Genomic DNA, 27,854 nt, shown 5'->3' with positions numbered 1-27,854 from the left:
ATTCCTCATCCTCCTGTCTCTCTATCACTGGGATTAAAGCACGCACCACCCACATCTGGCTCCCTCTCTGATTCCTGTGGCATTCCTACCCTGGTTCAGGGGAGAAAGCATCATAGGGTGATACCACTTAACCCACGTCTCTGTCTCCTTGATCCCCTAGCCAGTTCCACTTCCAGCATCAGCACCCACTGTCTCTTTGTGGCAAGGGCCTGAGTTGCCTACAGGCGAAGAGAACCAGCAGGGTCCCTCCAGAGCAGCCCTTAGCTGGTGACTAATGATGTAAAGATATAAACACCCAAGTTCCTCACTTCCCACGGTAAAACTCTGAGCAGTGACCACAGTGTCCTTGGAGTTCTTCTGCGAGTCCAGCCAAAGTCTCCCACCATAGACCTGAACTTTACATGCCATCCTTTTATGGCTTGCTTCCCTTTGCTGTTTCCCTCATCTGCTTTTGTGGAGGAGATCACTTGCCTGGACTTCTCTGGTATTGGTCAGTTTCTGGGGAGTCCCACCCAAGCAACAGCAACAGCTTCAATGGACTTGGGGGGGGGCGAGGTGGGCATTCAGAGAACTCCATTAAGTCTTATTTTCCTGCACAGTCTGGACAAACATCTTGGGTCATTAACACCCTTGCTCATGGTCACTGAACACAAATGGAACATTCTAACGTTCCGCTTACGTTGTTCTCATGCATTGCTGAGCTCCTTGCTCCTCGATAATTTTTTTAAAAAAAATTGCAGGAATCAAGTTACTATAGAGAGACGGCCACAGTGTTGCTGAGTGAGCATTTAGCAAGGTAGCTGTGAACCGATGCCCACGTAATTGTAGAGTGGACAAAAGAGAAGAGCAATGGGCTCTGTGGCTCAAAACGCTGCCTGGCAGCCTGAGAGCCACACCGAGGATGGTGCTGAGCAACTGCGCTGTCAAGCACGAGGCCTCCAAAGCATGGCGGCCAGCCCTTTCATTTTGCAGCCTTGGATCCTTTTGACTCAAATCCTTATGTTAAACATTTCTCACGGTCATTTTAAACTTTAATGACATGCTCTACCAAAGCAAAGATCAAAATCTTTACAAAGAATTCTTTTTATGATGAAGTATTTATTGGCATTTCTCTTCAGAACAGATTTTCCTACCGCAGGCCTGACACGGTGTCCCACATGGAAATCACTCTCAATACACACTTTCTGAAATCCCAGTAGTGCGTCCTGCTTCCTAATCCCCTTCAATGACTTGTTAATAAGGAATAATTAAAATAGATTTTTCACTAATAAGATGTGACAGCATGCACTGCATTTTTTACATATAAAATATTTTTTGCATACAAAAACCTTCAAGTGCTTAAATATCTACAATATAGAAATTAATACCCAAAGCTTCATCCACCCCAAGTTTCTAAGCCTGGTGTGTTTCAAGTCAGTCAATGTGATTGTTACAAAAGATCAGCTTTATGCCAAGAAGGGCCAGCCTAATTACAGAGCTATAATTACAGTCTGTTAATGTCCACGTGCTTCAGGTATGACATCATCACTCTTATATACAAGACATTGATAGTTGCCCATCCTTTCCCACTCTGGAAAACTGGGCAGCAGCTTTTTCTACATATCTGTGATCTGAGGGATTTGAAGGTAATTCCTCCACGATGGTCCAGAGCAAATTTCCTGAGCTGTTGAGCTTGACCCAGCCAGCAGCTTCCAGTTACAACTTCAGCTTGGATGTCTGATTGAGGGGAAATCCACCCCCAGTAAACCGAGGCCCGGGCTGCTTGGACCCTTGGAGGACGTTGTTCATGTTCACGGAGGGCCTGTCCTTGTTTCTGTAAGGGAGAGAGCATGGTTAGCTTCCCAACACCACAGTTCCCTTCTCAGTTCCAAGCTCTGTCAGATCCTAGGGTAAGCTGGCTACTGAAAACTGGATTAAAGCTTCTGGTCGGAGACAAGGTGGTTGTGGAAATCTAATTAGGTGTTTTCTGGCAGCATAAAGAATTCTGAGAAGATGATTAGATATGAAATATGTGCCCCTACTGATGGTCCAAATATGGACAGAGGACCTCCTTGCAGGTCAGACACTGGCTTCAGTGCCTCCTGACGTGTCACTATCTTCCTGTTTTAAAATATTTGTTTAGCTCCAAAGATCAGTCAGAAGAGCCTCCCTTTTGGCTCAGATAATATGACTAATTAGTCGGTTATCACCTGGTACAGTCCCAAATTCTTGTGAAAAGTTAGAAATATTTACTGCATGTAAAGTATCTTTATAACACTTTGACATCTATAAAATACAAACTTTCCTGTAACTCCAGACAAGCAACAGAAATTACTAGAAACAGTCTAAGATACAAGAAAATCTGGGAAAAATAAAAAAGATGCTATTTTTGGTAATAGATAAAAGAAATTCTGCCTAAACAAATCTACATTTATTTTTATATATGGGTCCCCTTTACATGCACACACACACTCCTGCACACACTCAAATACACATAGACATACACACAAATATATGCACACAGTTACAAACATACATGCATACACCCACACACATACACACATGTATACACACATACACACACAATGTATACACACATATAAATATACACATACATACACATGTATGCACATATGTATGCATGCAACACATACACACAAATATATGTTCACACATATACACACTAATACACATACACACCCATGTATGCACACCCATGCACACACACACTCACACACACATTTCTTTCCTGCAGAGCTTGCTACCTATTTTGAATTATAAAAGACAAAATTTCTAAGACCAAAACTCTAAGACCAAGGCCAATTAGATGGGCCAAGTACACATGATGGATCTTAGAGGAATGAATGCCAACTTTGGGGAAAGAACCTGATCCTGCAAACCACAGACCATCATAAGAAGCAGAGACTAGAAGAACCAGGTGGAGGGATGTGGGTAGAACCAATCACTGATGAAGGCATGTCTGAGGCAGATGAAAGAAGCCAAAAGGCAAAAATTATCTGAGTTTCTGTTTTCTAAAGGGCATGTGTATAGAGAGCATCCACAGGGAAGGCAGGCTCTGGATTATTCCACTTGGAAAGAACCTGTAGCATATTGGCCAATCAACTCAGCAGCTCTTAGGAGAATTGATTTCATTACTGTGAAAAGCCGTCCTCCATAAACAGGACAAGAGCTGAAGCTTTGAGTAGGTCCAGCACAGAGGACTCCTTCCCGGACCTGGGCAACTTGTCTAGCCTCTGACTGGTGTCGGATGCAGGCAGCCCTCGCTCCCCCTTCCCTGCACTCCCTTGCCTTAAATAACCTGAATTTTCCTTTCTGGAGGAACTTAAGCTTAATGCTTCTGGCTTGGGCTAAGCTGACTAATGGGAATACTGTCTCCTCTACATTATCTGTCTAATGTATTTATAGACCATTATAATGGCTCCCTGCAGCCTTCTTCCTCCCAGTCTAAACCTTCTCAGCACTTTTGTTCTTGCCTTTGCATATTTTCTTCAGCACCTTAATCTTTTTTTGCTGTGTTCCCATGAACTCTTCTCCCTGGCTTATGGATGCCTCAGCTGAAAGGAACCTCCAGTGCGAGCAACCCAGGTCAGCGGATGAGAGGGAGGGAATGAAGAAGCTAGGTGGAGACAAGCCTGAGGAGCCACGCGCGCACACACACACACACACAAACACACAAACACACACACACATACACACACACACATACACACACATACACAAACACACACAAACACATACACATACACAAACACACACACACAAACACATACACATACACAAACACACACACACAAACACACATACACACACACAAACACACACATACACACACACATACACACACACAAACACACACACACAAACACACATACACACAAACACACACACAAACACACACACACATACACACACAAACACACACATACACACAAACACACAAACACACACATACACACAAACACACAAACATACACACACACAAACACACACACACAAACACAAACACATACACAAACACACAAACACATACACAAACATATACACACAAACACATACAAACAAACACACACACAAACACACACACAAACACATATACACAAACACACACACAAACACATATACACAAACACACACACAAATACACACACACACTAAATAAATATAACTTTACATTTTGTTTTTAAAGAGAAGGTTAAAGCAAGGCATGAGCTACAGCAAGAAGTGACTTGGTTCTAGAAAGATGATGCCAAGCTAGCTGTCTGGAATTGTGTGAACTATGCCATGATTTCTAACTGGAGTATGTGGACGCTTAGAGACAAATGGGATGATCCCTGTCATAGAAAGAAGGTGTCAGAGTCTAATCAGATTTCTATCTTTAAAAGTAAGCATTACGTTTTATTTATTGTTACGAAACGATGAGAGAGTGCGTGTAGCCTGCAATTACAGTCGTCTGAAGGTCAATCTAAAATGGATCTAAAAAACTTTTCCCATTTAAAAGAGTGCATGTCTGTATACATGGGAAGGAAGGTGATGGTTTCAAGAAGCATTTATTGCTCAGAATGAGAGGTCAAAAAACTCAGAGCTCAGTATCTCCTTCATAGGGAACCCACCATGCTGACAGTTCAGCAGCTCCACCAGAGGTCGATGTGAACCTCTGCTTGCTCACCCCCCCTCCCCGCAGCCTAGTTTAACCCTCGCATTTCCACTTCCTGACTCCTTCACCTCAAATTCTCTGCCCCCACCCCCACCTCTTTCTCTAAGTTGCAGGTTTCAGAGGCTGAGTCTGGACCTGAGGAAATGGAGCCTGGGAACCCGCATGTTTAATCAACCTCACTACAGAGTCAGAAAGCCACAAGACCCACAGCATAAGACCAACCTCTCTAAATCATAGCAGTACTTCACCCCACCAAGAAGCTGGCATCTAAATGTGGGCCAGGGGAATATTCTGATTTACAAGAAGGGCAGATTTTTACTGGCAAATGAATTTGCATCCAGTTATTTTATATGCTGTTTGCTGCTAACAGATTGTAGGCAGATGCACTCAAACCATATTTCAGCCTGTCCCTGAGATGTCCATGCAGATGAAATACCAAATATGACTTTCAACCCCTAATGGGAGTCATCGTGGAATTAGCTGGATTGGTTTTGGCAAGGCCACACAATCAGAGCAAGTTTCAAACTTCCTGACTCAACGGGGGGCCCCTGCCCTACTCCCTAGGAACAGGGAAATGACAACAAAACAAAGAGAACAGTTGCTTCCCAGCACTCTAGGACTGCGAAACCCAAAGTGCCAACCTCGGCATTTGCACCTTCATACCCTTATCTCCTGGAGGAAGAGCTGAGGCCAACACCCCACCAGACACCTTAGTCAGTCATCAGGCATGGATGCTTAGAGGCAGCCCTGTCTCTCCAGCTCTCAGAGGTGCCTCTGCATTGTGAAAGATAATGGCCTTGCCAAGCCCCACCCCCTCCACAAAAGTACTTGTGGTTTTAACTGTGTCCTTGCCTCCATGCCCTGCCCCGACACCACCACCGTGTTCCATCTGCCCTGTGTCCAACCCATCAATGAGCAGGTGTTGATGGACTCCTTTTAAGTTAAGTTAGGAGAGTTCCATGTCAGATGATAGGACATCAATTTTTATGTGTTATGAACGTCTGGTTATTTGTCCCATGACTCCGTTTACCCTATTGAGATTGGTAGCTCTGAGAAACTCATCCAGGTGTAGCCCTAGCTGGTCCAGAGCTCTCTATGTGGCCCAGGCTGGCCTTGGGCTCACAGAGATCTGCTTGCCTTTGCCTCCTAAGTAACTAGGATTAAAGGCATGTGCCACCACTCCCAGCATCCTCAAATACTTTCTGACAACCGGATACAGGGGAAACAAGAGAGTAGGACATTAGACTGAGCCTTACTTCTGGATGAGCTCTCTGCGTTTCTGAGCCAGGTATTTCTTCTTTAAAGTCACGAGTTCATTGCCGAGTCTCTCGATCTCATACTTGTACTCCTGGCTCTGGGACTCGTACATATTCAATTCTGACGACAGAACCTAACGTGACAAGTGAAGCAGGGTTAGTGAAGGGTGCACGGGAGGGGACAATACCTTCTTCCAAAGCACTTGTTCCAGCCTGCCGCTGTTCCCGCCAGGATGGAACGGTGCAGACCATTGTCCAGTAGTACGCTTCCACAGGCTCAGTGGCTGAGGACTGACGACTCATAATCAAGTGACAAGCATAAATGAAATATCATGCCGCACTTGAAAGGAGAGCTAGCAGCAACATTCAAATGGGCTCAGGTGGACAGTGTAATGTGCTTCAGGGAATATTATGACTGGAGACAGAAATACTCCCAGACATACCGTCTGAAATAGCTCTTAGCCCTTTAAAATATGTTCAAGAGAAAATACCGCTAGGGAGTGAGATTCTGAGGATTACGGTAAAAGCCCCCTCTGAAAGCACCACCAACTAGGCTTTCAGGGTGTGTGACCGCCAGGGTGGATGTTCTGCTAAATGCCTAGCGTCCCTTTCATAGCATTCCCTGGGACTATTCCTGGGCTCTCTCTGTATCTCGGCAGTGGGACACTTTAGCTGTAAAAGGCAGGGAGCTTTTGCCCATTAATGCAAAAGAGAGGCTGTGATAAGAAGCCTGACCCCCACCTCTCTCCATGGCTGGGTTCAATGAGTACTTAAGGGATCTGAGCATCACTAGAGCAGGAATTCACTCATCCAAACAACGCATAAAGTACGCCAATACTAAGCGTATTCCCCACCAAAATCCAGGCAAGAAAAGGCAGCCAATTGTTCTAAGGGGCACGCACTTGCTGTTTGGAAGACAGTCAGAAAGGCGGCATCATCGTTTTGCCCCTTTGTCTGCTTCTGAACTCTCCCCTCCTAATTGTTGTGAATATGATTATGGCCATGCTGGCTGCATGGAAAAACATGATGTTCGTGTTGAAAGAAAACCTGTCTTGGTGGTTTGACTCTCAGGAACAAAGACCCTGTTTTGAGAATCCAGATAACGGCTTTGCTCTGTGGGACTTGCTCAGAATACCTCCCATCCCTCTGCTGCAAGACGTGGCGTTTTATTCAGCACCAAAGACAAGGGTTTCCTGAGGTAAAGAATTGCTATAGCTTAGTGCCCCTGGGGGAGCTATTGAGGACTATCCAGAGGAAACTGTGGAAAAGACAAAGGAGGTGTGTACTTTTCTAATTTATACTCACCAGAAGAAAACATTTTCTTTTTTGGCCTGAAATATTCAATTGTTTCAAGAAACAAAAGTAATCAAAACTGTATCTTTTGCAAAATCCCAATTATGTCTCTGGGTCCTCATGCGAAATGAGCACTCACAGTAATTTGAAAATTAATGTTCTAATTGGATTGGATTCATCCGTCCTTTTCACCTAAGAGGGCACAATAATATAATGTCCCGTTTATAAAAAGATTATCTATGTTAATGCAGTGTCATCTAGTTTATCCCACATGGAAGGTAAGGGTTATCATCCTTGCTGGGCAGGGTAAGTGCCAAAAGCCAGCTGACCTGTAGAGAACTCCAGGATGTGTGGGTGTTTTTGTGTTTCTTTGGTATTCTGAGAATACTGACTGCTCACTTAGAAGATAGAACTAAAAATACGGTGTGACGATGTACAGTTTTTTAGACAACTTCCGAGAAGCACACAGAATAATAAAACACTCCATGTCTCCAGATGAGGCTCTGGTGTCACTTGGAAGGGAAGGCCAACAAAAGTTTGGCATGGTTTTATCTCCTTTTTGTGACTATTTAACAGGATCAATGGACATGAAGGAAGATGCTGGGCACCACTTGGTGCTCCGCAATGTTAACCACGGGTGGAGAGGAACAGCAGAAAGCTCCTTTGGTGTGGTAGTTTACTTCTGTTTGGCAATGGTGTTAATGTTCTTTCCCACCATCTGAGCTGTCTGAACCACTCTGTGACCTTCCAATGCAAGCCCTTCCTCCAGTTGCCTCCTCCCTTCCTCGACTCCTTCTTTGGTGCTCACTTCCCTCCTTTGAGGGATCACTGGAGTCTAATGAACTCCAGGAAAAGCTGGCTTGACTCCAGGAATGCACTCGAGGTGGCTGTCCTGACAACCAAGAGCGGGCACCTGCCCACCACTTACTTTCAGCTGCTTGGTCTTCTCCCGCAGTGTGTGCTGGTAGAGCTGCAGCTGCTCGGCAGCCTCAGGGCCAGGCTGCCGGGCCAAGACATGCTTCAGTTCCACGTACAGCTTCTCCTTCTCCTGGGGAGGGGGAAGGCAAAACCAGGAGCAGAAGTTAAACAGCCCGCCCAAACTTCCACCGCAGGGGCCTGATGGTTCCAGAGCCTTCTGAGCTCCTTGGCAGTTGTGACAAGGAACAAGACCAAATAGGCCAGATGAAGATCCTCTCTATCTGGACGTTATGATCACTGGGCAATGTCGCAGGCTGCAGGACTACTATCAGAAGATGTGGGGGAAGACTGACAAAAAAAAAAACAAAAAACAAACAAACAAAAAAACAAAAAACGTCATTTGAAAGTCCTCTCTATACATGAGCAGACACATTTCCCCGTACAGAGAGAGAAGAGACTGTTTGTAGGCCAAAATTGCATGGTGGAGCAGGGTGTGGCTTTAAGAGTCCGTGTGTCCTCTGAAGGAGTTACCTCGCAACAATGACTCTAGGAGACAAGTCAGGGAGAAGAGAGAAGAGGCCACATCATAGAGTGAGTCTAAGCTGTACTGGGAACCACGTCTTTCTGGTAGTTGGGAGCCAGGAATGAGCATGCCTGGGCTATCTTGAGAGGGAAAGGAATAGTGGAAGCAGCTTGCAGCAGACGGAACAGTCCCAGGGCCTCCGCACAGACAGAAGACAGGGCAAGCTGAAGCTCAGGAACCTTAGGGGAGACACAGGTAGATGTGCAGACGTTACTGGAATGGAATCAGTGGACTTGGTGAATAGTCAGACAAGTGTGGAAGGCAGGATTCCAATGACTTGTAGGTCCCTGGTGTCTGCCCTGCATTGGGGAAGGGAGGGTCATGCTGAGGGAGGGGGGCAAGGCTGGAAGAGGAATGGATGTCCCAACTAAGTAGAGGCTGAGGTCACACTGAACCTGGGCTACGGGACATAGACCTGGGAACTGAAAATGTAGGCCAGAACTGGGAAGCCAAAGTGCAAGCTAAGCCAGAGCACTCAGCTCTCCGCAATAATTAGCATACAAGGGGTGGTGAGAAAAACCTAAAGCGCCTCAAAGCAGAACAAAGCAGATGCCTCAGAAATAGGAGAGACTGTACGGGTAGCCATCAAATGAGATAAAGTGAAGAAACCAGAGACTCTCAAAACAAAGCTGAGGCAAAGCTGATTGCGGACCTCAGGCTGGCTGCAGTGTCATATGGGAATCAAAAATACCAAACAAGGAAGAAAGTACCTCACAAACATAAGGGTGTGGGAAGAAAGGACATCAGGAAATGGCTTAAGGGACCGATAAAAATCCCAGGAAAATCGGGGCAGGCATATTTACAGGACAAAGAGGAAGGATTTCCCAGAAGCCCAAAGAATGTACCAGCTTTTCCTAGCCTGATTCAAGCAATCAAGAAGACAGAGCTATTACTAGCTGCATAGAGTTTAGGCCCTGGTGACGCCTGTTTTCAGATCTTTACACTAAAGGTGTTACCCTTGAACGCGGTGTGTTTCAGTGTCGTGTCCCAGTCCTATACCCTCGAATGCGTAGGGTAGGGTAAACCGAACAGGCATTGCCAACCGCTCACGTGTGCACATTAGTCTGAAGGTCTTGTGGTTCCCTGAAGGTAACTGTGCTAAAGGGAAGCCCATGAGAAGTGCAAGTCCTCATGTTAAATGAAGCACCCAGGCAAACGGAAACTGATTTCTACCAAGAGCTATGTAACGTTGGTATTGTCAGCCAATGATCTATTTTTACCAGAGCACATAAAATTCATTTTTTGAAATCACAAAAAATCCATTATCTAGGCACTGTCACCTTTTGTTTTAGGTTTTTCCTTTCCCCTGGCTCAATTAGAGACATTTTATTATAAAAACATAGCTCAATCTACAGAGTAGTGTTGGAGGCCACAAAATCAGGTGAATGGAATTAAGTGTCTCATTAAACCCACACGCGGAACAATGAGAGGCTGCCTTGGTAAGACGTTATTTCAGAAATGACAAGGAAACCCAGAAGCCTACAGTAAGGAAAACACAGACAAATCAAGTTAGAGAGAGGTGCTTTTCCTTTGTCATATAACTCCTCCTGTCACACTTTTTTCCAATATAGTCACCACAGTAAATGGATACAGCAAGCAAAGAGAACAGTATCAAGAGGTGAGTTTATTTTCTATAGCCTCTTAATACCATCTCTGTTTGGAAAAATAACACTTGTGACAGGCCTCCAAGATTCGATTTGGAGTGGCTGAGACCTGTGTGGAGAAGCCCATGAAAGTGCTTTGTTCATTTCTTTCAGCTCACCCTGTTTTCTCCCAGACACACAGACGGATGAAAAGTAAAGAGCCCCACAATGGCGAAGAGGAAGCATCTGGTTCGGGATAGAATGTGTTGGCTGAAAAGACCTTCTTATTCCGAGAACCACCATTTCCCATGTGTGATGTCTTTCAATTACTCGTGCTCTGCTGGGAGTCGAGACAGGGCGAAGGAGTTTAGAAGGAACAGGTGATGTCACCCTGCTTCCAAGGGGAAAACGTCAAGGTCAGCGGGTGCTGGCAATGTCCAACGTCCCTCCCCAACCATATAGCTCCCCAAGAGCCTCCATCCCTGTAATTCAGGAGGGAATTAAAGATACACTATTGCCTGTAGGGGGCAGGGAATCTGAATCAAGCTAAGCCTCAAAGTTCCTGAAGACTATTCAAAACATCAGTGAAAGAATCAAGACAGAAGGTAAATCAGGTCCGAAGCCACCACAAAATAAATGTCTGGGGTAAAAGATGACTGAACCCTGCATCTCCTCTCCTACAGCATCTGAGTGGGCCCTGCCTATGTACCCATCTTTTGATGCAGAGTGATTGACACTTTTTTTCTACTACAACCAGTTTTGTTTCTCAAAGTTATAAAATGGATCATAATGAATTTGTCCTAAAGAATGGCTGATCGTAGCTGGAGAGTTGGCTCAGTGGTTAAGAGCATTTACAGCTCTGTCAGAGAACCCGCTCTCTTACAATCAATCAGCGCCAAGGAATCTGATGCCCTCTTCTGGACTCTACCAGGACCAGGCATTCACACAGGGTACCTACATTCACTCTGGCAAAACATTCGTATACACAGTGCAAAAATAAATCTGAAGAAAAGAAATAGAAAAAGAACTGAGCGACTTAACAGCGGGAGACCCACAGGTGCTGGGAAAGTGAAGGAACTTCCATTAAAACCAAGTAGTCAGAACCAGAGTTCTGAGGATTAAATCACCCAAGATAAGTGGTATGTGTGTGTGCTTGCAGTGGATGGAAGAAATGTCAAAGGAAACTCGGGTGCTGACACAGAGCTGGAAGAGGATGGGTATGGCGGGTCGTGGTGGGAGGGCACTGACTGCCAGCTTTCAGTTTGTGTGGATTTGTGTCTATGCCCACAGAGGAAAACCTGACTGGTGAAACCGAACTGCAGTGTGGTCATCATTAACATTCTAGCCATGTGTAGCATACAAATTTGTGTTTGGGGAGAACGTGCTGGTAATTTAGATAAATATAGAGCATTTGATGGATTGACAGTCTTAAGCACGATTGTCTTCCAATTTATTTCTCTCCTAACCCTCTACAAGGTCCAACCAAGCTCTTCAAACACTGTGCAATGGTGTGTATAATAACCCCATTTAGAGACAAAGCATGCAATTCTATTATAAAGAAAATCTATCTTATGCAACAGAGACTCATTAGCTGTCCAACGTATATTGTCTCCATAAGCCAGCAGTAGCAGAACCAGCTGTCTCATAATACATAGCCTGTCCCTCTTCATTAAGCCACATCCATTTCTCTTTAAACCTAGTCAATTTATTTGTCACTTGGTTAGCAGCACCGTATGTCAACGAGATATCATAAGAAAAATCATAAATACTTTATTTCCTCACCAACTAATAGTTGCTTCTTTAGGTTTTTGTTTCTTATTTATTCAGAGTTTTTATAATGTGCATCAATACTACTTGGCAGCATGCTTTAGTCCTTAAGTTATTTTACGAACAGCCATACCAGAATAAAGCTAAAGTATTCATACTGAAACACTAGCTTTCTCTTCAGCTGAGCATATCGCGAGACTAACCACATTATGTCCATGCTAGAACTGATATTCTCTTCCCTGACATTGCATTCCCTCCGTGGGAGAGATCATCGGCATGATTATAGAGTCTCTGGCTGCAAAAGGCTCCACCAAGTTACAGTGGGTATCGGCACACTATGTTGTCTATATCTGGTAGGTGTAATGTTAAGAAATTATAGAGGCCAGAGAGGTGGCTTAGTGGTTCCTGGAGTAGGTGTGGTAGCCTATCTGTAACTCCAGCACTGGGAAAGCTGAGAGAGAGAATCCTCTGAGCAGGATGGCTAGCTAGACTGTCAATGAGGGAACTCTGGGTTCAACCAATAGAGCCTGCCTCAGTGGCTAAGGTAGAGAGTGATCTAGGAAAATCACCATCTTTAGCCTAGGCCCTTCACAGGCATCTGCGCACACATGTGCACCAACATATATTCAAACATGCATACACACACAAGAACACACACTACATACACACACATGTCAAAGAAAAGAGTTGGGAAAAAAAAATATACTATTAACTTCAAATAATGTTGTCATCACTTGGTGGTGGTGGAAATTCCAGATGTGCAATCGCTCAAACCTCAGGTGTTTATATTGTCCCCACAATAAATAGAAGATCTGTGTGTGTGTGCTGCTAAGAGTGAGTGCTGTGGTAGCGACAACTCATAGGGAGAGGTTGAGTGACTCCTGGTCACTGTTTATACTCTCTGTTTGCTTTGCATCTTCAGCGGGAAACAGGAAGTGGCTCCCTTTCCGCGGGTGCCTCAGCACCTCTTCTTCCTGGGCTTGCCCACCAGAAGCAGTAGCTGACTGAGAGGAACTAACTTACTCTGTTTCCATCCCAAGTTGCGTTCAGCAAACGCCAGTGCTTGATTCTGCTCACCCTAGAATCATCTATTTGCTTAGGCGAGAGTTGGGGATGCGTGCCTCATCCCTGTGAACCAGCTGATGCACAGTAAACAGGCAGTTTTTCTCCTGGCTGCAGATGCAGGCTGATCTGCCCAATCAAGGGCAAAACTCACCCACATGGACTCCTGAGAGCCCAGTCCTCCTAGGACGGACAGGCAGATTGAAAATACAGTGAATTAAGGAATAACAATACTATAACCAGCACTTCTAAAAACACCCATTTCACAGAGTATACAGAAATGCTGACATCCAGGGTGGCAACAGGCACTAACTCTCACATTTGAACTTTGTGAACCTAAGATCAGAACTGTGACAGAGCTTTCTGCGCTTCTCACACCTACTCTGTGTTCCACTCATTTTGGATGCAATATTTCCAATTGCAACGACAGTGATACCTCTCTATACCCTCCCCCATACTCTTCAACAGAGGTCCAGCTATACTTGTGCTGAGAGTGCGTCTTGAGTTGCCTTAGACCTCTTCCCTCTTGGACCATCTTCCAGTGGGCAGGGCATCACTTTAAACTCCATTGTGTCTACTTGCTCATAACTCAGAAAATTATTTGATGTGCAGCCTTGATCTCCTCATAAAACATTTTTAGAGGTTTCTGATAATTCTGTTTCAGATGCATCTTTGAAATTCATGTGACTTGTAAATGTATTCAAATTAATTGGCTCTAATGTCACCACTTGAAGGTGTGTATGTACCCTGGTCATATCAACATGAAAATGCAAGGGTAAGTCTTACACTATTTTCCCCAATTAAGCAATGTGTTGACTTTTTAACAATGTTCTTTTTTTCTTTTTTCTTTTCCAAGACAGTGTCTCTCTGTGTAGCCTTGGCTGTCCTGGACTTGCTTTGTAGACCAGGCTGGCCTCGAACTCACAGAGATCCGCCTGCCTCTGCCTCCTGAGTGCTGGGATTACAGGATTGTGCCACCACACCTGGGTTCTTAAAAACAGAAATCCTGACATCACACATTAACTCTTTTTCAGAAATTTTTTAAGTAAATTTTTGCCTCTTGCCTTAGTTTCAGTTATTTTCCATCTCCCTTAAGCCCGCCCGTAATTCTTAATAAAGTACAAAGTTAGATTTAATTTCCAAGCAAATTGCTTCCACCCATTTGAGGGCAAGTCTAGAACACTGCCTAATGTGTCTGAAAAAGCCTGCTTTCATTAGTAGAAAAATGAATTAGAAACTCTGTAAACATATTACATTTCTACGTGGCTTTAGAAAAGGAAAAATAATGGTTCTATCTTGGGGCTTTCTTGTTTATTGGCTTTATAAGGAAAATGTCAGCAAAACTGAACCCTGAGCCCATCTTGTTTATGATGTCATGAAGTGGCAAAGCCCCCTGAGGGAGTGTGAGATGCTAGAATTGGGGATGAAACCGAATTACGCTGTCTCTCATTTCCTGTGAGCAGAGAAGTGGTCGGGTACACCGTGGTCTTTCCTTCGGATGTGGATGAGTAAGTGTTTTATGAGTCATTTGAGCAGTTTGCATGCTCTGACATTCACCATGTTTATGGCAATAGGAAAAATGCTTCTGATAAAATCAACACAAATTTTCAAGAAGGATCTTTTTGAAAGGGATTTGGTTTACAAAATGCAAACAGATGTTTGTAAAATTCTACACAAGGTAGATAATCCCCTAGACCAGCCCGCCCTTTAGTAGCTAAGACTGCCCGAGTCACCTTTGAACCTTACTTAGCAATTGTTATGAAGAACTTGCTGCTATTTAAACATGATAGTGCTGACTTAAAAAAAAATTAAGGAAACAGAGCCAGAGAAATCCAAGTCAGGTAGGTATTTTTATCTATGTGAGATTCACACAAAGGTAGGAAAGTCTGAAACTTTAAGAAGTTTACTGTCTAGTAAAGGAAAATCAAATGCCTCATTTAAAAGATTAAGGTGTGCCAGGTCGCCAAAGACACGGATAGTATAATATGCAGTGCATGGGCAGGTTCAGCAGCAGAAATGACATCTAGTTGGTACACCACAGCAGAGACACCAGATATATCCTATACATTAGTAACGACAATAACAGCAGTAGTAGCAATAGTAGTCATATTTATGGGCCAGAAAATGTCTTTGCTATTAAAGGAAAGATTTAACAGATAGCACTGTTTGTTAAGAGATACCACTTTTTGAAGTCAGTCCATTTGAAACATGCCCATTGTCTGCTACAGGATCAAGTTTCTAAAATGTACCCAAATGCTATGCAGGAATTTGGCACAGGGAAGGTAATTGTTATTGATGCTCCTGTTAGACTGATGGTACCCAAGGTCAGCATCCTCCATAAATGGCGCCATGGCTCATCATCTTCACAAATCATTTTTGTTTGTTTGTTGCTTGCTTGCTTGCTTGCTTGCTTTTCAATGGCAAGTCAATCGCTCACATGGTGCCTCCTCTTTGGGAATTTTGATGTTATAAAGCTTGGAGTCAAGGCGAGATTCCTGGATCCCAACCCTTATAGCCGGGCAACTGGGCTCCAAAGACAAAGTGATAGGAAAGAAAAAAACTAAAAAAGGATTCATAGATGGGGGTCAGGTTACCAAGAAGATTAGAAAGGATCTCTGCTCCAATCCCATGGAACCTTTTGTAATGGTTCTCCTCTTCCAGGGTGGGTGATGTTTTGGCAGACTCATCTCATTTTTTGTTTGTTCTTGCTTGTCTGAAAATTTCATACATTCAGGTTGCTGCTGGCAATTGATGGCTGCTGAGAGAAGAAGGCCCAGTCTTCTATAGTGATGTGGTCCCTACTTGCGCTTCAGAAGGACCTGCTCCCATGCACACGCTGGCTGCACTGAGTGGTCCCTACACATGCTTCAGAAGGACCTGCTCCCATGCACACGCTGGCTGCACTGAGTGGTCCCTACACATGCTTCAGAAAGCCCTGCTCCCACGCGCACACTGGCTGCACTGAGTGGACTCCATGGGTTTTTAGAAAAGGACATCTAAGGTTGGGTTGGAAAGGAAAGTTGGGGGGTAGAAGAAAAGTTGAATGCAAGAGAAAGTGTGGTGTAATTGATGATGTGGACTGTGTTTTAATCCAACTTACTTGTTGACTGTTCAAAAGATTTCCCCTGGGGAATGTAGGGATGGCTCTGTGGTTAAGAGCACTTGCTTTTCCAGAAAACACAAGTTTGGATCCCATCAGCACCCATGATGGAGGGCTTACAGGATAAACTGACTATCCAGCAGACCCAACACGCTCTTCTGGCCTCCAAGGGTACACACACACACACACACACACACACACACTACAGATACACAATGGAATTGTGGGGTTTTTTACTTTACTCTTTTTTAAAGGACTACAATAGGTATTTGAAGACAGGCACTGAAACCGTCTCCTTGAGGGAAGTCAGCACATAGAGACAAGAAGCCTGTAAAGGGGAAGAAACATTGTTTAAAACACTAAGTTGCTTGCCCATTTGGAGAAAACAAAACTGAAGCAAAAGCATACAGTGGACTATTGTTGACTTTAAAAATGTGTTTTCAAAAACTTTACTAAAACTAAATAAGAGAACAACTTTCTTGAGCCTCTGTTGTTTTAAGTTTGTTCTTTCTAGCTCTGGAGATCGGACCTAGGGCTTTGAGCATGTAAGGCAAGCACCTCCCACTGTACCCTTGGCGCTCTTTTGTACTTTTTATTTTGAAACTAATGTCCCAGGATGACCTCAACCTCCAGATCCTACTGCCTCAGCCACCTAAGGAGCAAGGATTCAGGCCGGTGCCACTAATCCTAGCCTTAAAAATAATTGTTGGTGAGCTTTGTTTTCCCTGTAAAATTGAACTAAAGTTTATTTTTTAAAACCATCTCAACAGAATTTATACTGTAGCTGTAGCAATGTATGAATTGGAACAAATAATTAAGACAATTACTGATAGTCACAGTTATAATAATCAATGAACCATGAGCTCATGAGATTTCTGTTATTTTAAGCTACAAGATATTTGTAGCAATGTCCGATGGATCTATAGATAACTAACAGAAACATCTTAACCTTTATCCCTAAAATAGTATCTTCATGTGGCTGTAGATTTCCTTTACAAACTATAAAACAATGTTGAATACTTTCTTCAGACTTATTCCCCATTTTTCTTTCTCCTTCTCCTTCCTTCTCCTTCTCCCTTACCATCTCTCCCTTTCCGTCTCTCTCCCCCTTTCTCCCTCTTCCTCCTCCTTCTTCTTCCTCTTCTTCCTTCTCCTTCTTCCTTCTTCTTCTTCTTCTTTTTTCTTCCTCTTCCTCTTCTTCTTCTTCCTTTCCTTCTTCTTCTCCTTTTCCATCTAGCCTTACTGTACCAGACAGGAAAACTGTGGGCATCTCTAAGGAGTGCAGGTAACACTATCCTCAATTATAAGCAATAGGAAGCCACTGAGAAATGTCTCTTCAGATGACACTTCCCTCTCTCCTGCAGAGTGGCTTTTTGTTTATTGATTTGTAATTGTTTATATATGAGGGAGATATAAATTTTATGCCTTAACTTTCTTTATGATTTCCCTGAAGGAACAGACGGTCTTAATTTTACTGTAGCAAGATTTAGCTATAATTTCTTTTATGGTTAATGCTTTTTGTGTTTCATTTAAGTTCTCTGGCCAAGTGTTTTTAAAAGGTTTCTTTCAGTAGAACCATTCAAAGGCTTCATTAACTTCTTGCAAATCTCTTTCCACCTCCCGGATCTTTAACATTCTCCGCCATCTGCACATATGCTTCTTTAACTTGTTCTCCTGCTACCAGATTCCACTTTGTCATTTGACTTTGAATATGATTCCAGCATTTCCTAGTGCTACCTATGCTGGCACCATGGCACATGACATCCATTGAAAAGAGAATAATTTTACCTTACAGTTGTTTTGTACTCGTTTGCATTGTACTGTTGGATTTCAATGTGAGTGGATAATCCCACTGAATGACAGATATCAGTGCTGCCCTCACAGGCCACACGTGTTGGCAGAGATGAGTGAGCAGGGACCAGGCTAACAGAGAGCGTATTAGTGACTGTAAATCATGGCATACTCAATTCCCTGAACAATATCACAATTTGGGAAAACTGTAGAAAGAATCCTGGGGTAGGAGGCAGGGAGTAAGAGAAGCCAATTCACTCTTCACACAGATGAGGGGCTGTAAGAGTGTCGGTGCCTTTCCCAAGCGAAGCTACTGAGCAGCAGAGCCAAGCTTGGAACTCACTCCAAATGGAGCAGTTTGGATTGGGATGAAAACATGTATTTTCCTTGTTCTCAGGCACTACATGAAAAAGAGGGAGCAATTCAAAGCAAGGCACAGGAATGAGAGTGTAAGAGTGTCCAGGGAGCAGTCCGAGTTGGCTGTAGCCAGTGGGTGTGCAAGAAAGGCTGTAACAGCTTGAAACAGGAGGACTACATGGGTCTCTACAGACACGAGGTGAATCTGTCTTTAAGTCTAGGCAGTGGGGAGCTATGGGGGTTTCTTGGTGTTAACGTTACCCTTGTATTAACAGCATGATATACCGTTGACATACTGCTCTACTGAGTTGTTTATATTGTGAGACATATATAAACCAGAGCATTTCAAAGACAGAGATGAAAATACATGGACATATAGATGTTTTAGTGCTTTTCTCCTAACGTAGTGTGGGTTGTCTTAGGTGCTCTCAGATCAGAAAGATGACCTGAATGAAGACAATGCCTAGTGAGGGCAGACAGAACAAAGCAAAAGCCAGAGACGGACGCAAGAGTGTGTGTAAGTGGAACCGAAGCAGCCAGCAACTGGCTGGAATGGAAAAGAGTGAAGGAGTCAGAGCAGGTTTTGCATTTCAAGCGCTGGAGCTTAGAAAGCGGCCTCCCCGTAAATGTTCACAGCAGGCCAAGGAGACGGTGCCAGGCAGTGCCCTGGCAGAAGGGTGCCCAGCTTGAAAGAGCCAATACTACATCCTCTTGTCATGCAAATACGAAGGGATCTAAGCCCAGGATGCAGAAAATCATCTGGACTTCCACCATCACACAGGTGGTACCTGAAACCTTAAAAGGGAATGAGATCTTCGGGAGCAGAAGCAGCATCCGAGGATGTGATCTGGATAACGGTTATCCCGGTGAGCAGGGCAAGAAGGAAAGGGGGAAGAAAAGGGAGGAGTTGGATGGGAAAGAGAGTCAAAAGTCTGCAGACTTCCGAGACATGAAAGAAAAGGGCGTGGATAGGCTCGGATTCTGTAAGCCTTGGGGGACAAGGGGGGTACCGCCTTTCTTTGCACATATATTTACTCCACCATTTTTCTACACACACACTGAAGCCGCCCCCCGCACACTGGGTTGCACACCAACACTATGCCCTTTGCACCAGAGCTACCCTCGACGTCACCAGCTATCATTTATTAAGCAACTGCTACATGCCAACCCCACTTTCCTTTCACAAATAGTATCCATCGTTTTTAATGAGTCTACAGTTCACTAGCTTTGCCCCACTGATAAGGAGACGTGACCTAAGCAAGATCGCTCATCCTAGAGCTGTGAAGAAAACCCAGATCCCAGAGACTATATTCCTTCCTGTGATTTACAGATTTTAGAGTCTAATGGAGGAGAAAGACAAATGATTCCAGGGTATGTTGTGATAAGGGAAGTTCTTGACAGTAACAAAAGGACCTTTAAAATCAGAGAAGGGACATCATTGAACAGAAAGGGCCTCTGGCATTCCATCAGCCATAACATTCCATCACTTTCCAAGAGCACAAGGGATTCCACTTCTCAAGCCCCTGGCTGGGACCGCACATCCCTTTTCCACTGAATCGATCTCTCTAAAGCTTGTGTGTGTGTGTGTGTGTGTGTGTGTGTGTGTGTGTGTGTGTGTGTGTGTGTGTGTGTTTGTGTGGGATTTGTACAGGAGTAAGACAGACCAGGCTGCAAGTGTGCTGTTGGGTTTCCAGAGAGAGAATGTCAAGGGATTAATTTTATTCAAACACAGATTTTTGTTCTTAAAAAACCTTCATTCTTCTTGCCCGGTCTAACTTCTGTATCTTAGAAGTACTCCTTCAGGCCTCCTATACCCTCCTCTCTAAAGTCCGGAGTCAAGAGTCAGGCCAGTAGCCTCCAGCTTCCTCTCTCTAAGATGCACATGAAGGAGGAAACACAATGGAAATTCCAGAACTATAGTTAATGTGACCTGTGATATAAATGATGCCCTGGGGGTTAATAAAAGACAAGCTGACGCCAATTACTTAAGAAATAGTGATTACGATAATAGCTAAGCTTTATTGATCACATGCCATAAGCTCAGGAGAAACCACTTCTATACGTTATCCATGTGACCCTCTCACATCAATTTTAGTTTTTAATTGAGAAAACAGAAATTCACTGAGGTAAGCCATGTGCCTGAGACCACATCCTATAAAGTGCAAAGTGAAGACTTGAACCCAGGACACTGGTTTGGTTTGGGCACAGACGAGATACTAGGATTTGAACCCAGGACATCACACTTGCTAGACAAGTACTCTATACTGAGCTATATCACACACACACACACACACACACACACACACACACACACACACACACACACACACACACATATTTTATTTTAAAATAGGGCCTCAGTTGATCCTGGAGCTCACTTTGAAACATAAGCAAGCCTTGAATCTGTCATCCTCCTGCCTCAACCTCCACAGCATCTGGCCTCCACTAGGCCCAGCTCTCCTTTATGATTTTTGTCCTGTTTATGATATTTGGTCCTCTTCCTACTTCTAAAGAAAAGCTCATATATCATACAAGGACACTTACTCAAGAACACCCACCAAAAACCTTTACGGTCATGAAAACTGAAAAGAAAATGTACTAAACTAAATCACATCACTTAAAAAGATGGATTTAGTAGAGCTATACAAAGATATTATCTACAGCTTGAAGTCTTTCCACATAGATAGATCACAGAAATATAATGTGGAATGGGTATAAAAGGAAATGAATAATAATGTGTGTCATATAATACCATGTGAAGATATAAAATACATCGAGTAATTTGCCGGTAGGTACATCCATTTGCAGTAAACGTACCAAAATGTATAGAAGGACTACACATCAAATTCATGACAGTCGTTGTCTGTAGGAAAGGCAGGGAAAAATGAGGTTTTGGGTGGGAGGAAAAAAAGTCTTCGCTTGATTTTGAAAATCTATTCAATCTTTAAATCAGAAGCGAACATGGTACAATGTTAACATTTGCCACTTGGGGGCCAGGCATGGTGGCCCACACCTTTAATTCTAGCACTCAGCAAAGCAGTAAAGCTCTATGAGCTTGAGGGCCACTTGGTTTACTCAGAGAGTTCTATGCCTTAACAAAACAAAACATTGTAGTGGGCTGCAGAGATGTCTTGGTGTTAAGTGAGCTCACTGGTTTCCAAATGACCCAAGTTAAGATCGTGGCATCATAGAAGCATGTCACAAGTGCTTGGGACTCCAGCTCCTGTAGGATTTGATACTACAGCCTTGAAAAGCTCCTGCGTTCACATGATTGTACCCACATGCAGACACACGCATGCACAGAATTCAAAATAATTTTAAAAATCCTCTTTTAAATTTGCCATTTGGCATGGATAGAAGATATATATGTTATGCTTCTGTGTTGACATTGTATCCAAAACTAAAACAAAACAAATACACGTGTGCATGCGCGCACACACACACACACACACATAGTCTCCAACACCAAGATTGCATACAAATTTGCTTGTGTTTTATTCTAGAACTTTTGAAATATTTCTCAAATTTTCTTTGTATATCCAGAAATAACCTAACCTGACTTTTTCTTTTTCTTTCTTTCTTCTCCTCCTCCTCCTTCTCCTTCTCCTCCTCCTCCTCCTTCTTCTTATTCTTTTGGTTTTTTTCAAAACTTGGTTTCTCTGTGTAGCCTTGGGTGTCCTGGACTTGATTTGTAGAGCAGGCTGGCCTCCAACTCACAGTTCTGCCTCCCCAAGTGCTGAGATTTCAGGCACATGCCACCACACCCTGTGTGACCTAACCTTTTCGATCACAAATTGCTAATGATGTCTATCATTCTGTGTTTCTATTTTACACTGTAGTTGTTGGCTTATACCAATTTTTTCTCCACTAGATTTGCCAGGGCATAATTAAGGACCATTTCTGAGCCTTTTACTTTTTACAATAATCACATAACATTGTTGTTGTTGTTGCTGTTTGAGTGTATGAAGTGGCCAACTGGTTGGATGGATGGATGGATGGATGGATGGATGGATGGATGGATGGATAAGTGGATGGATGGACGGATCGATAAGTGGATGGTATAGTTTCTTTACTTGTTGCTATGAAATATCCTGACAAAAGCAACTTAAGAGGGAAAAGGATAAGTAAGTCTCAAAGTTCCTGATTTTAGCCCATCACAGATGGACCTTCCCAGTGGCAGAAGCTTTGGTGATTTGGCCACATTTTATCCTGGTTAGTTTTTATCAACTTGGTACAAACCGGAATAACCTGGAAAGAGAGAACCTTGACTGAGGGCCTGCTTCTATCAGAGTGTTCCATGAGTGTTGTGTCAGATGCTGTGTTGGTTGCTAATCGCTGAGGAAGACCCAGACCACTGGGAGTGGTGCCACACCCACACCTGGACATGTGGTCCTGCATTGTATAAGCGGCTAGGTATAGCAGCACATTTCTTTAATCCCAGCACTCAAGAGCCAAAGGCAAAGGCAAAGGGGTCTCTGTGAGATTGAGGCCAGCCAGGTCTACACAATAAGTTCTGAGACAGCCAGGGCCAGAAAATAAAAAGGTACCTAAATGTCAGGCAGGGAACAGGTTCCCATCTGGAGTTCCTGCCTCGGCTTCCCCCAGTGATGGGTCTGAAGGACAAATAAACCTTTTCTCCCCAACCGCCCCCCCCCAGTCACATTTGGTCAATGTTTTTTACAGCAACAAAAAGCAAATGCAGACACATCACATGAATAACCATGATGTGCACTGCAGAGCTTCGTTCCTCCACTCACATATACAAGACCCAGGCAGGGAATGGTGCTTTTTAATGGTGTGTGGTTTTCCACCTCAGCTAATATATGATAACCCCACTGCATACTCAGAGGCTCATCCTCCAGATAATTCTAGATGCTATCGTGCTGACAAGTAACATTAGCCATCATTCATGGATGGATGGATGGATGGACGGACTACATGACTAAACAACTCTGACAGTCCTGTAAAGACTCTCTGAATAGATTACATCAAACAATCTCAGGAAATCAGAAAGAACTTACAGCCAAAGTGATGCCTAGGTAATGTCCACAGAACCATGCTAGTTAGTGAGACACTCCCTAGCCGCTTGTGGCTGTCTTCAATTGTATGTAGTGTCAGCTGATGATGTTCATTGTAAGTCCTAATACACATCAGACACTGTACTCTTTCTGCCCTGTTACTATGGTGCCAGAAAATGATGTAAAATAACATGTTGGTAACTTAAAGTTCATCTCATGTTGAAGTGATATTAATTTGAATAAATTGAGTTAATCAATATACATTATCAAAATCAGTCTCACCCAGCTCTTTACACACTTTCTCGTTGTTGGCATCGGGAGACTTAACATCACAGATATGGTTCACACTGTGAATTTATTGGACAGCTCTGAAATTGAGCAACAACATTGCCTTACATCTAAAATTAGGGGAGAAACCCATCCAGCTCTCACATGTGCCTAATTTGAATGCAAACCAACCACCTCTTTATATAAATAACGGCCTGAAACTAGATGAAAAAGTATGAGGTCATTATGCCGCACAGCCGACAACTTGGAAAATTAGACCTTGTGCAAATTGTTCCATAAAGCACTTAATAAAATTTTAGGGAAGTGGAAAATTGTGTATTAAGTTCTGTAATGCAAAGTAGATTTGTTTCCAGAAGAACAGCAAAAGGAGAGGGAGAGGAGGTAGCATTAAAAAAAAAAAAAATAGCCGCAGAGGAGGGGAGCTCTTGTGCTCAGGCTCCTGTAGCCCAAAGCCTGGTTATCTCCCCCCCTCCCACTCCCCGCAGCTCCTGGGATTTCTACCATCCTGGGGCTACATAGTACAAACCCTGGCCTCTGGACCCACGAGATCCAATCACAGAGCTACCTATCATGGACAGAGGCAGTGACTATCAAGTGTCTCTCAGCAACGGGCAAGGAGATGCCCTGTCCACCTACTGAAAGTTCCCCTCCGCTTTAAGCACAGCTACTCTCACACGTCCAACTTCGAATGTCCTGGAAACCTCCTTGCTGCCCATTTCTGCTCCCGCGATTGTGTACCTGAAAAGCCAGGAGAACTGCACTAGCCAGGGTAGACCCCGCCTGTGCCGAGCACAGAGGCTGGCCCTCTCCAGCAGGCGGGGGATGCCCTGTCCATAGGCCAAAGCTGGAGCCTGGAGTGGGAACGTGAGATGACTCAGTGCATAACTGTGTGATCAATACAGGAAGCTCAAAGGATGGGTTTTCGTGAAACAAGAGTGATGCATGTCGTCGAGCTGTGCCTGAGTCGTTTTTGACCCAGAAAGAATTCAAGCTGGGTCAGAGCTGCTAGAATGAAGAGGATTCCGTGTGGCAGGGTGATAGGTGTATTAGGTATCAAAGAGGGATGGAGGCTGTCCCAAACAGGTGCCATTTGAACATATATCACCTTCACAAACAACAACCAACTGAGAGACCCTTAAATAGCAAAGTCTTTGTGATAAGTGGTTCTGAGGGATCGGGATGCTGGGCACCAGCGTTATTATTTTTATTATTTTTGCTTTTATCTGGTGGACAAATTTGTTACATCTCGAGTTCCATAGTCAGCTGAGCACCAATGTTGTTACTCTGAGAGCTAGCTCAGCAGTGCTTCTTAGAACTCCCTACCCTTCTGGACACTGTCGCCTGTTTCCCCTCCTCTGCTCACTGTGCTTCTGAGACCTGCAGTCACTCCATCTCCCACTTCACACAGCCCATTAACCTCCTGGCTTTGTTATTCTGTTTTCCCTTCCTCAGTCCCACTGAGGAATACTTCTCAGTGCCTATGTAACACTTACCCCTCGGGCTGCAGGCACACCACAATGCCACCTCTGTGTGTGTGTGTGTGTTTCTGTGTGTGTTTCTGTGTCTATGTGTGTCCGTGTGTCTGTGTGTGTCTCTGTGTATCTGTGTGTGTGTGTATTACTATGTGTGTGTCTCTGTGTCTGTCAATATGTGTTTACATGCCTGTGTGTGTATGTCTATGTGTGTCTGTGTGTATGTCTGTGTGTGTCTCTGTGTGTCTGTGTGTCTGTCTGTGTGTGTGTGTGTGCCTGTCTGCCTACCTGTTTGTCTGTGTGTCTATATATATGTGTGTCTGTGTGTTTCTATGTGTTTCTGTATGTATGTCTGTGTCTATGTGTGTCTGTATGTGTCTATGTGTCTGTGTGTTTCTGTGTGTGTCTGTGTGAGTTGGTGTATTTCTGTATGTGTCTCTGTGTGTGTATGTGTCTGTGTGTGTATATGTGTCTGTATCTGACTATGTGTGTCTGTGTGAGTGTCTGTGTATGACTATGCATGTCTGTGTGTCTGTCTGTGTGTATCTATCTGTGTGTGTCTGTGTGTATGTCTGTCTGTGTGTGCCTGTGTGTTTCTGAATGTGTGCCTGTGTGTTTCTGTATGTCTGTCTGTATCTATCTGTGTCTGTGTATTTATGTGTCTGTGTATATGTCTGTGTGCTTCTGTGTGTGTCTCTGTGTGTCTGTGTATCTGGCTGTGTGCCTGTGTTTCTGTGTGTGTGTGTCTGTATGTATGTGTGTGTCTGTCTGTATGTATGTATATGTCTGTGTGTGTCTGTGCATGTGAGTGGGTACATGTGCACACATATTCATGCACCGTTGAAGGCCAAGGGGGTGCTGTCAGGTGTTTTCCTCTATCACTCTTTGCCTATTTTTGAAAATAGGGTGAACTTGGATCTCACCAATTCTGGAAGACTAGCTGGCTAGCAAGCCCCAAGGATCTTGCTGTCTTTACTACTCTTTGCTGGAGTGCAGGTGTGTGTCCATAGCCAGCTTTTAACATGAGTACTGGAGATCCGAACTTCAGTCCTCACGCTCATACAGCAGGCACTATACTGACTGAGACATCTCTTGTAGTGGTTTGTGTTTTGTGCTGTGTCCAATGTCCATTTGTTGTTCTCGGTGCTGTGTCACATAAGGACATTTGTTTACAAATATATAATGTACACTGTGCACGGCTTATTCTGTATTGCTCTTCAGCTCTACTACTGAGACGTACCTGTGGATTTTGTGTTTTCAGTTTTTCTGTCTTGGCTTCTTTCTTTCCTAACTGCATATCTAGTACATGGTCACAAAGAGACAGAAGTCTGCTGCCTCCTTTCTCTCGACTTTTTTTTTTTTTTTTTTTTTCCCTCCTGAGCCCTTACAGCAAAACTTCAAACCATAACTCAGCTCAGCATGGGCATCTGGAAAGGCATCAGTGGTGACCTGCTGGCCGCACCGTGCCTCCCTCTAACCCTTGGCCAATTTCTAACAGAGATGAGCTGCTGGCTTCTCAGAGTCTTCCCTCCTCCCGGACTCCCGCTCTCAGTGCCGCTGCCTTCTAGAGCTTCGCTGCAAACCCAGGAGCACTTCATGGAAGACCCAGCAAATCCACAATGGACTGTCCCCTCCTGTCCCCTACTAAAGGACATCTGGTTTACCTAAGTAAGGGCTGCTATAAGAGGGCAGCTACAGAACAGGGAGCCTCTAAATGTGTCTGTGAGGTGCTCTCAGGCACACCATGTGCTTCCACCCAGAGTTGCCATTATGGGCAATGCAAAGTTTCCTATAACCCCAGTGTCGCCCTCTGCCACAAGACAGCATCCACCCCTCCCGTGCCACCTGGCTTCCTCTCCCTGTTCCCACTCAGTGACTGCTGCCTTGTGAAGAAAGCTCAGCGTCAAGGTGACATGGACACAAGCCCCGCAGACACTGGGACAGGCATCCGGAGAGAAGAGATCTCATTTCCAAAAACAAGCAAGAGAGCTGTGGCTGCGTTGATGTCTTAAAGACGCATTTAGACAATAACAGCTGTGGCCATCAAGTGCAGTGGCGAGGGTGGGGGACTAAGGTTGGATAAGTCTATCCTCCTTCTGTCTCCACCCCGCAGAGCTGCTAAAATCCAAGCGAGACAATCTACGTGAAATTGCTTTGTCGACTGAGAGGACATTTATAATTTGTAATTATTCTGTGATATTTTGCCTCTAGCTAGACCAAGAGTCAGACTGTGGCAATGCTGGAGAAAATTAAAATATCTGCTAATTTCTTCTGACTCAACGTTCCTGGGACTGTTTATAAGCTGAGAAGTCTAACTCCCATCCCCTTGCCTCTTTTCAGATGTACAACGTACAATAGACTTCAAACTTTACTGTCAACACAGTCAAGTTCCTGGTGACTTTCAATTAGGCCACAAACGTTGGTTTGAGCTCTGACAGTTGTCTTTTGCCCACAACTTTCTATCTAGTCTCCTTGGTTTCCATCTCCCAAGGCATTATAAAAAATAGCAATTTCCCTTTAGTCACTTCCCCGTCACTGCTTTCTCCTTTGCATCCATCCCTGACTTCCAAGCAGTTCCTCCAATTCCCAGTTGATGGGAGAGAAACGGTGTCTTCTGGACGTGACAGGACTGCCATGCTCGTGGACTCAAAGAAATGCAAGACCTGCACAAGAGCAAGCCAGGAACATTCTAGAAAAGAGTGAGAAGTGCTC

The 27,854-nt window shown here is 44.1% G+C and overlaps 1 protein-coding gene across 1 annotated transcript in view; it reads right to left on the bottom strand.

The window, feature by feature from the left end:
* Nucleotides 1-1,078: 1,078 nt before the first annotated feature.
* The window catches only part of Cfap58 (cilia and flagella associated protein 58), a 95,600-nt gene continuing 68,824 nt past the window's right edge, over nucleotides 1,079-27,854 (bottom strand). Inside the window, exons 16-18 of the mRNA XM_051147153.1 lie at nucleotides 8,132-8,251; nucleotides 5,911-6,044; nucleotides 1,079-1,813 (exon numbers count right to left, since the gene is read on the bottom strand). Of these exons, the coding sequence (XP_051003110.1) occupies nucleotides 1,696-1,813; nucleotides 5,911-6,044; nucleotides 8,132-8,251 (372 nt within the window). The 3' untranslated portion in view covers nucleotides 1,079-1,695. The remainder of the gene's footprint in view (nucleotides 1,814-5,910; nucleotides 6,045-8,131; nucleotides 8,252-27,854) is intronic.

This window comes from Acomys russatus, chromosome 5 (assembly GCF_903995435.1).
Source record: "Acomys russatus chromosome 5, mAcoRus1.1, whole genome shotgun sequence".
Taxonomy (NCBI): domain Eukaryota; kingdom Metazoa; phylum Chordata; class Mammalia; order Rodentia; family Muridae; genus Acomys; species Acomys russatus.
Note: the sequence above shows the minus strand (reverse complement) of the source record. Positions and strands in the feature narration are given on the sequence as shown.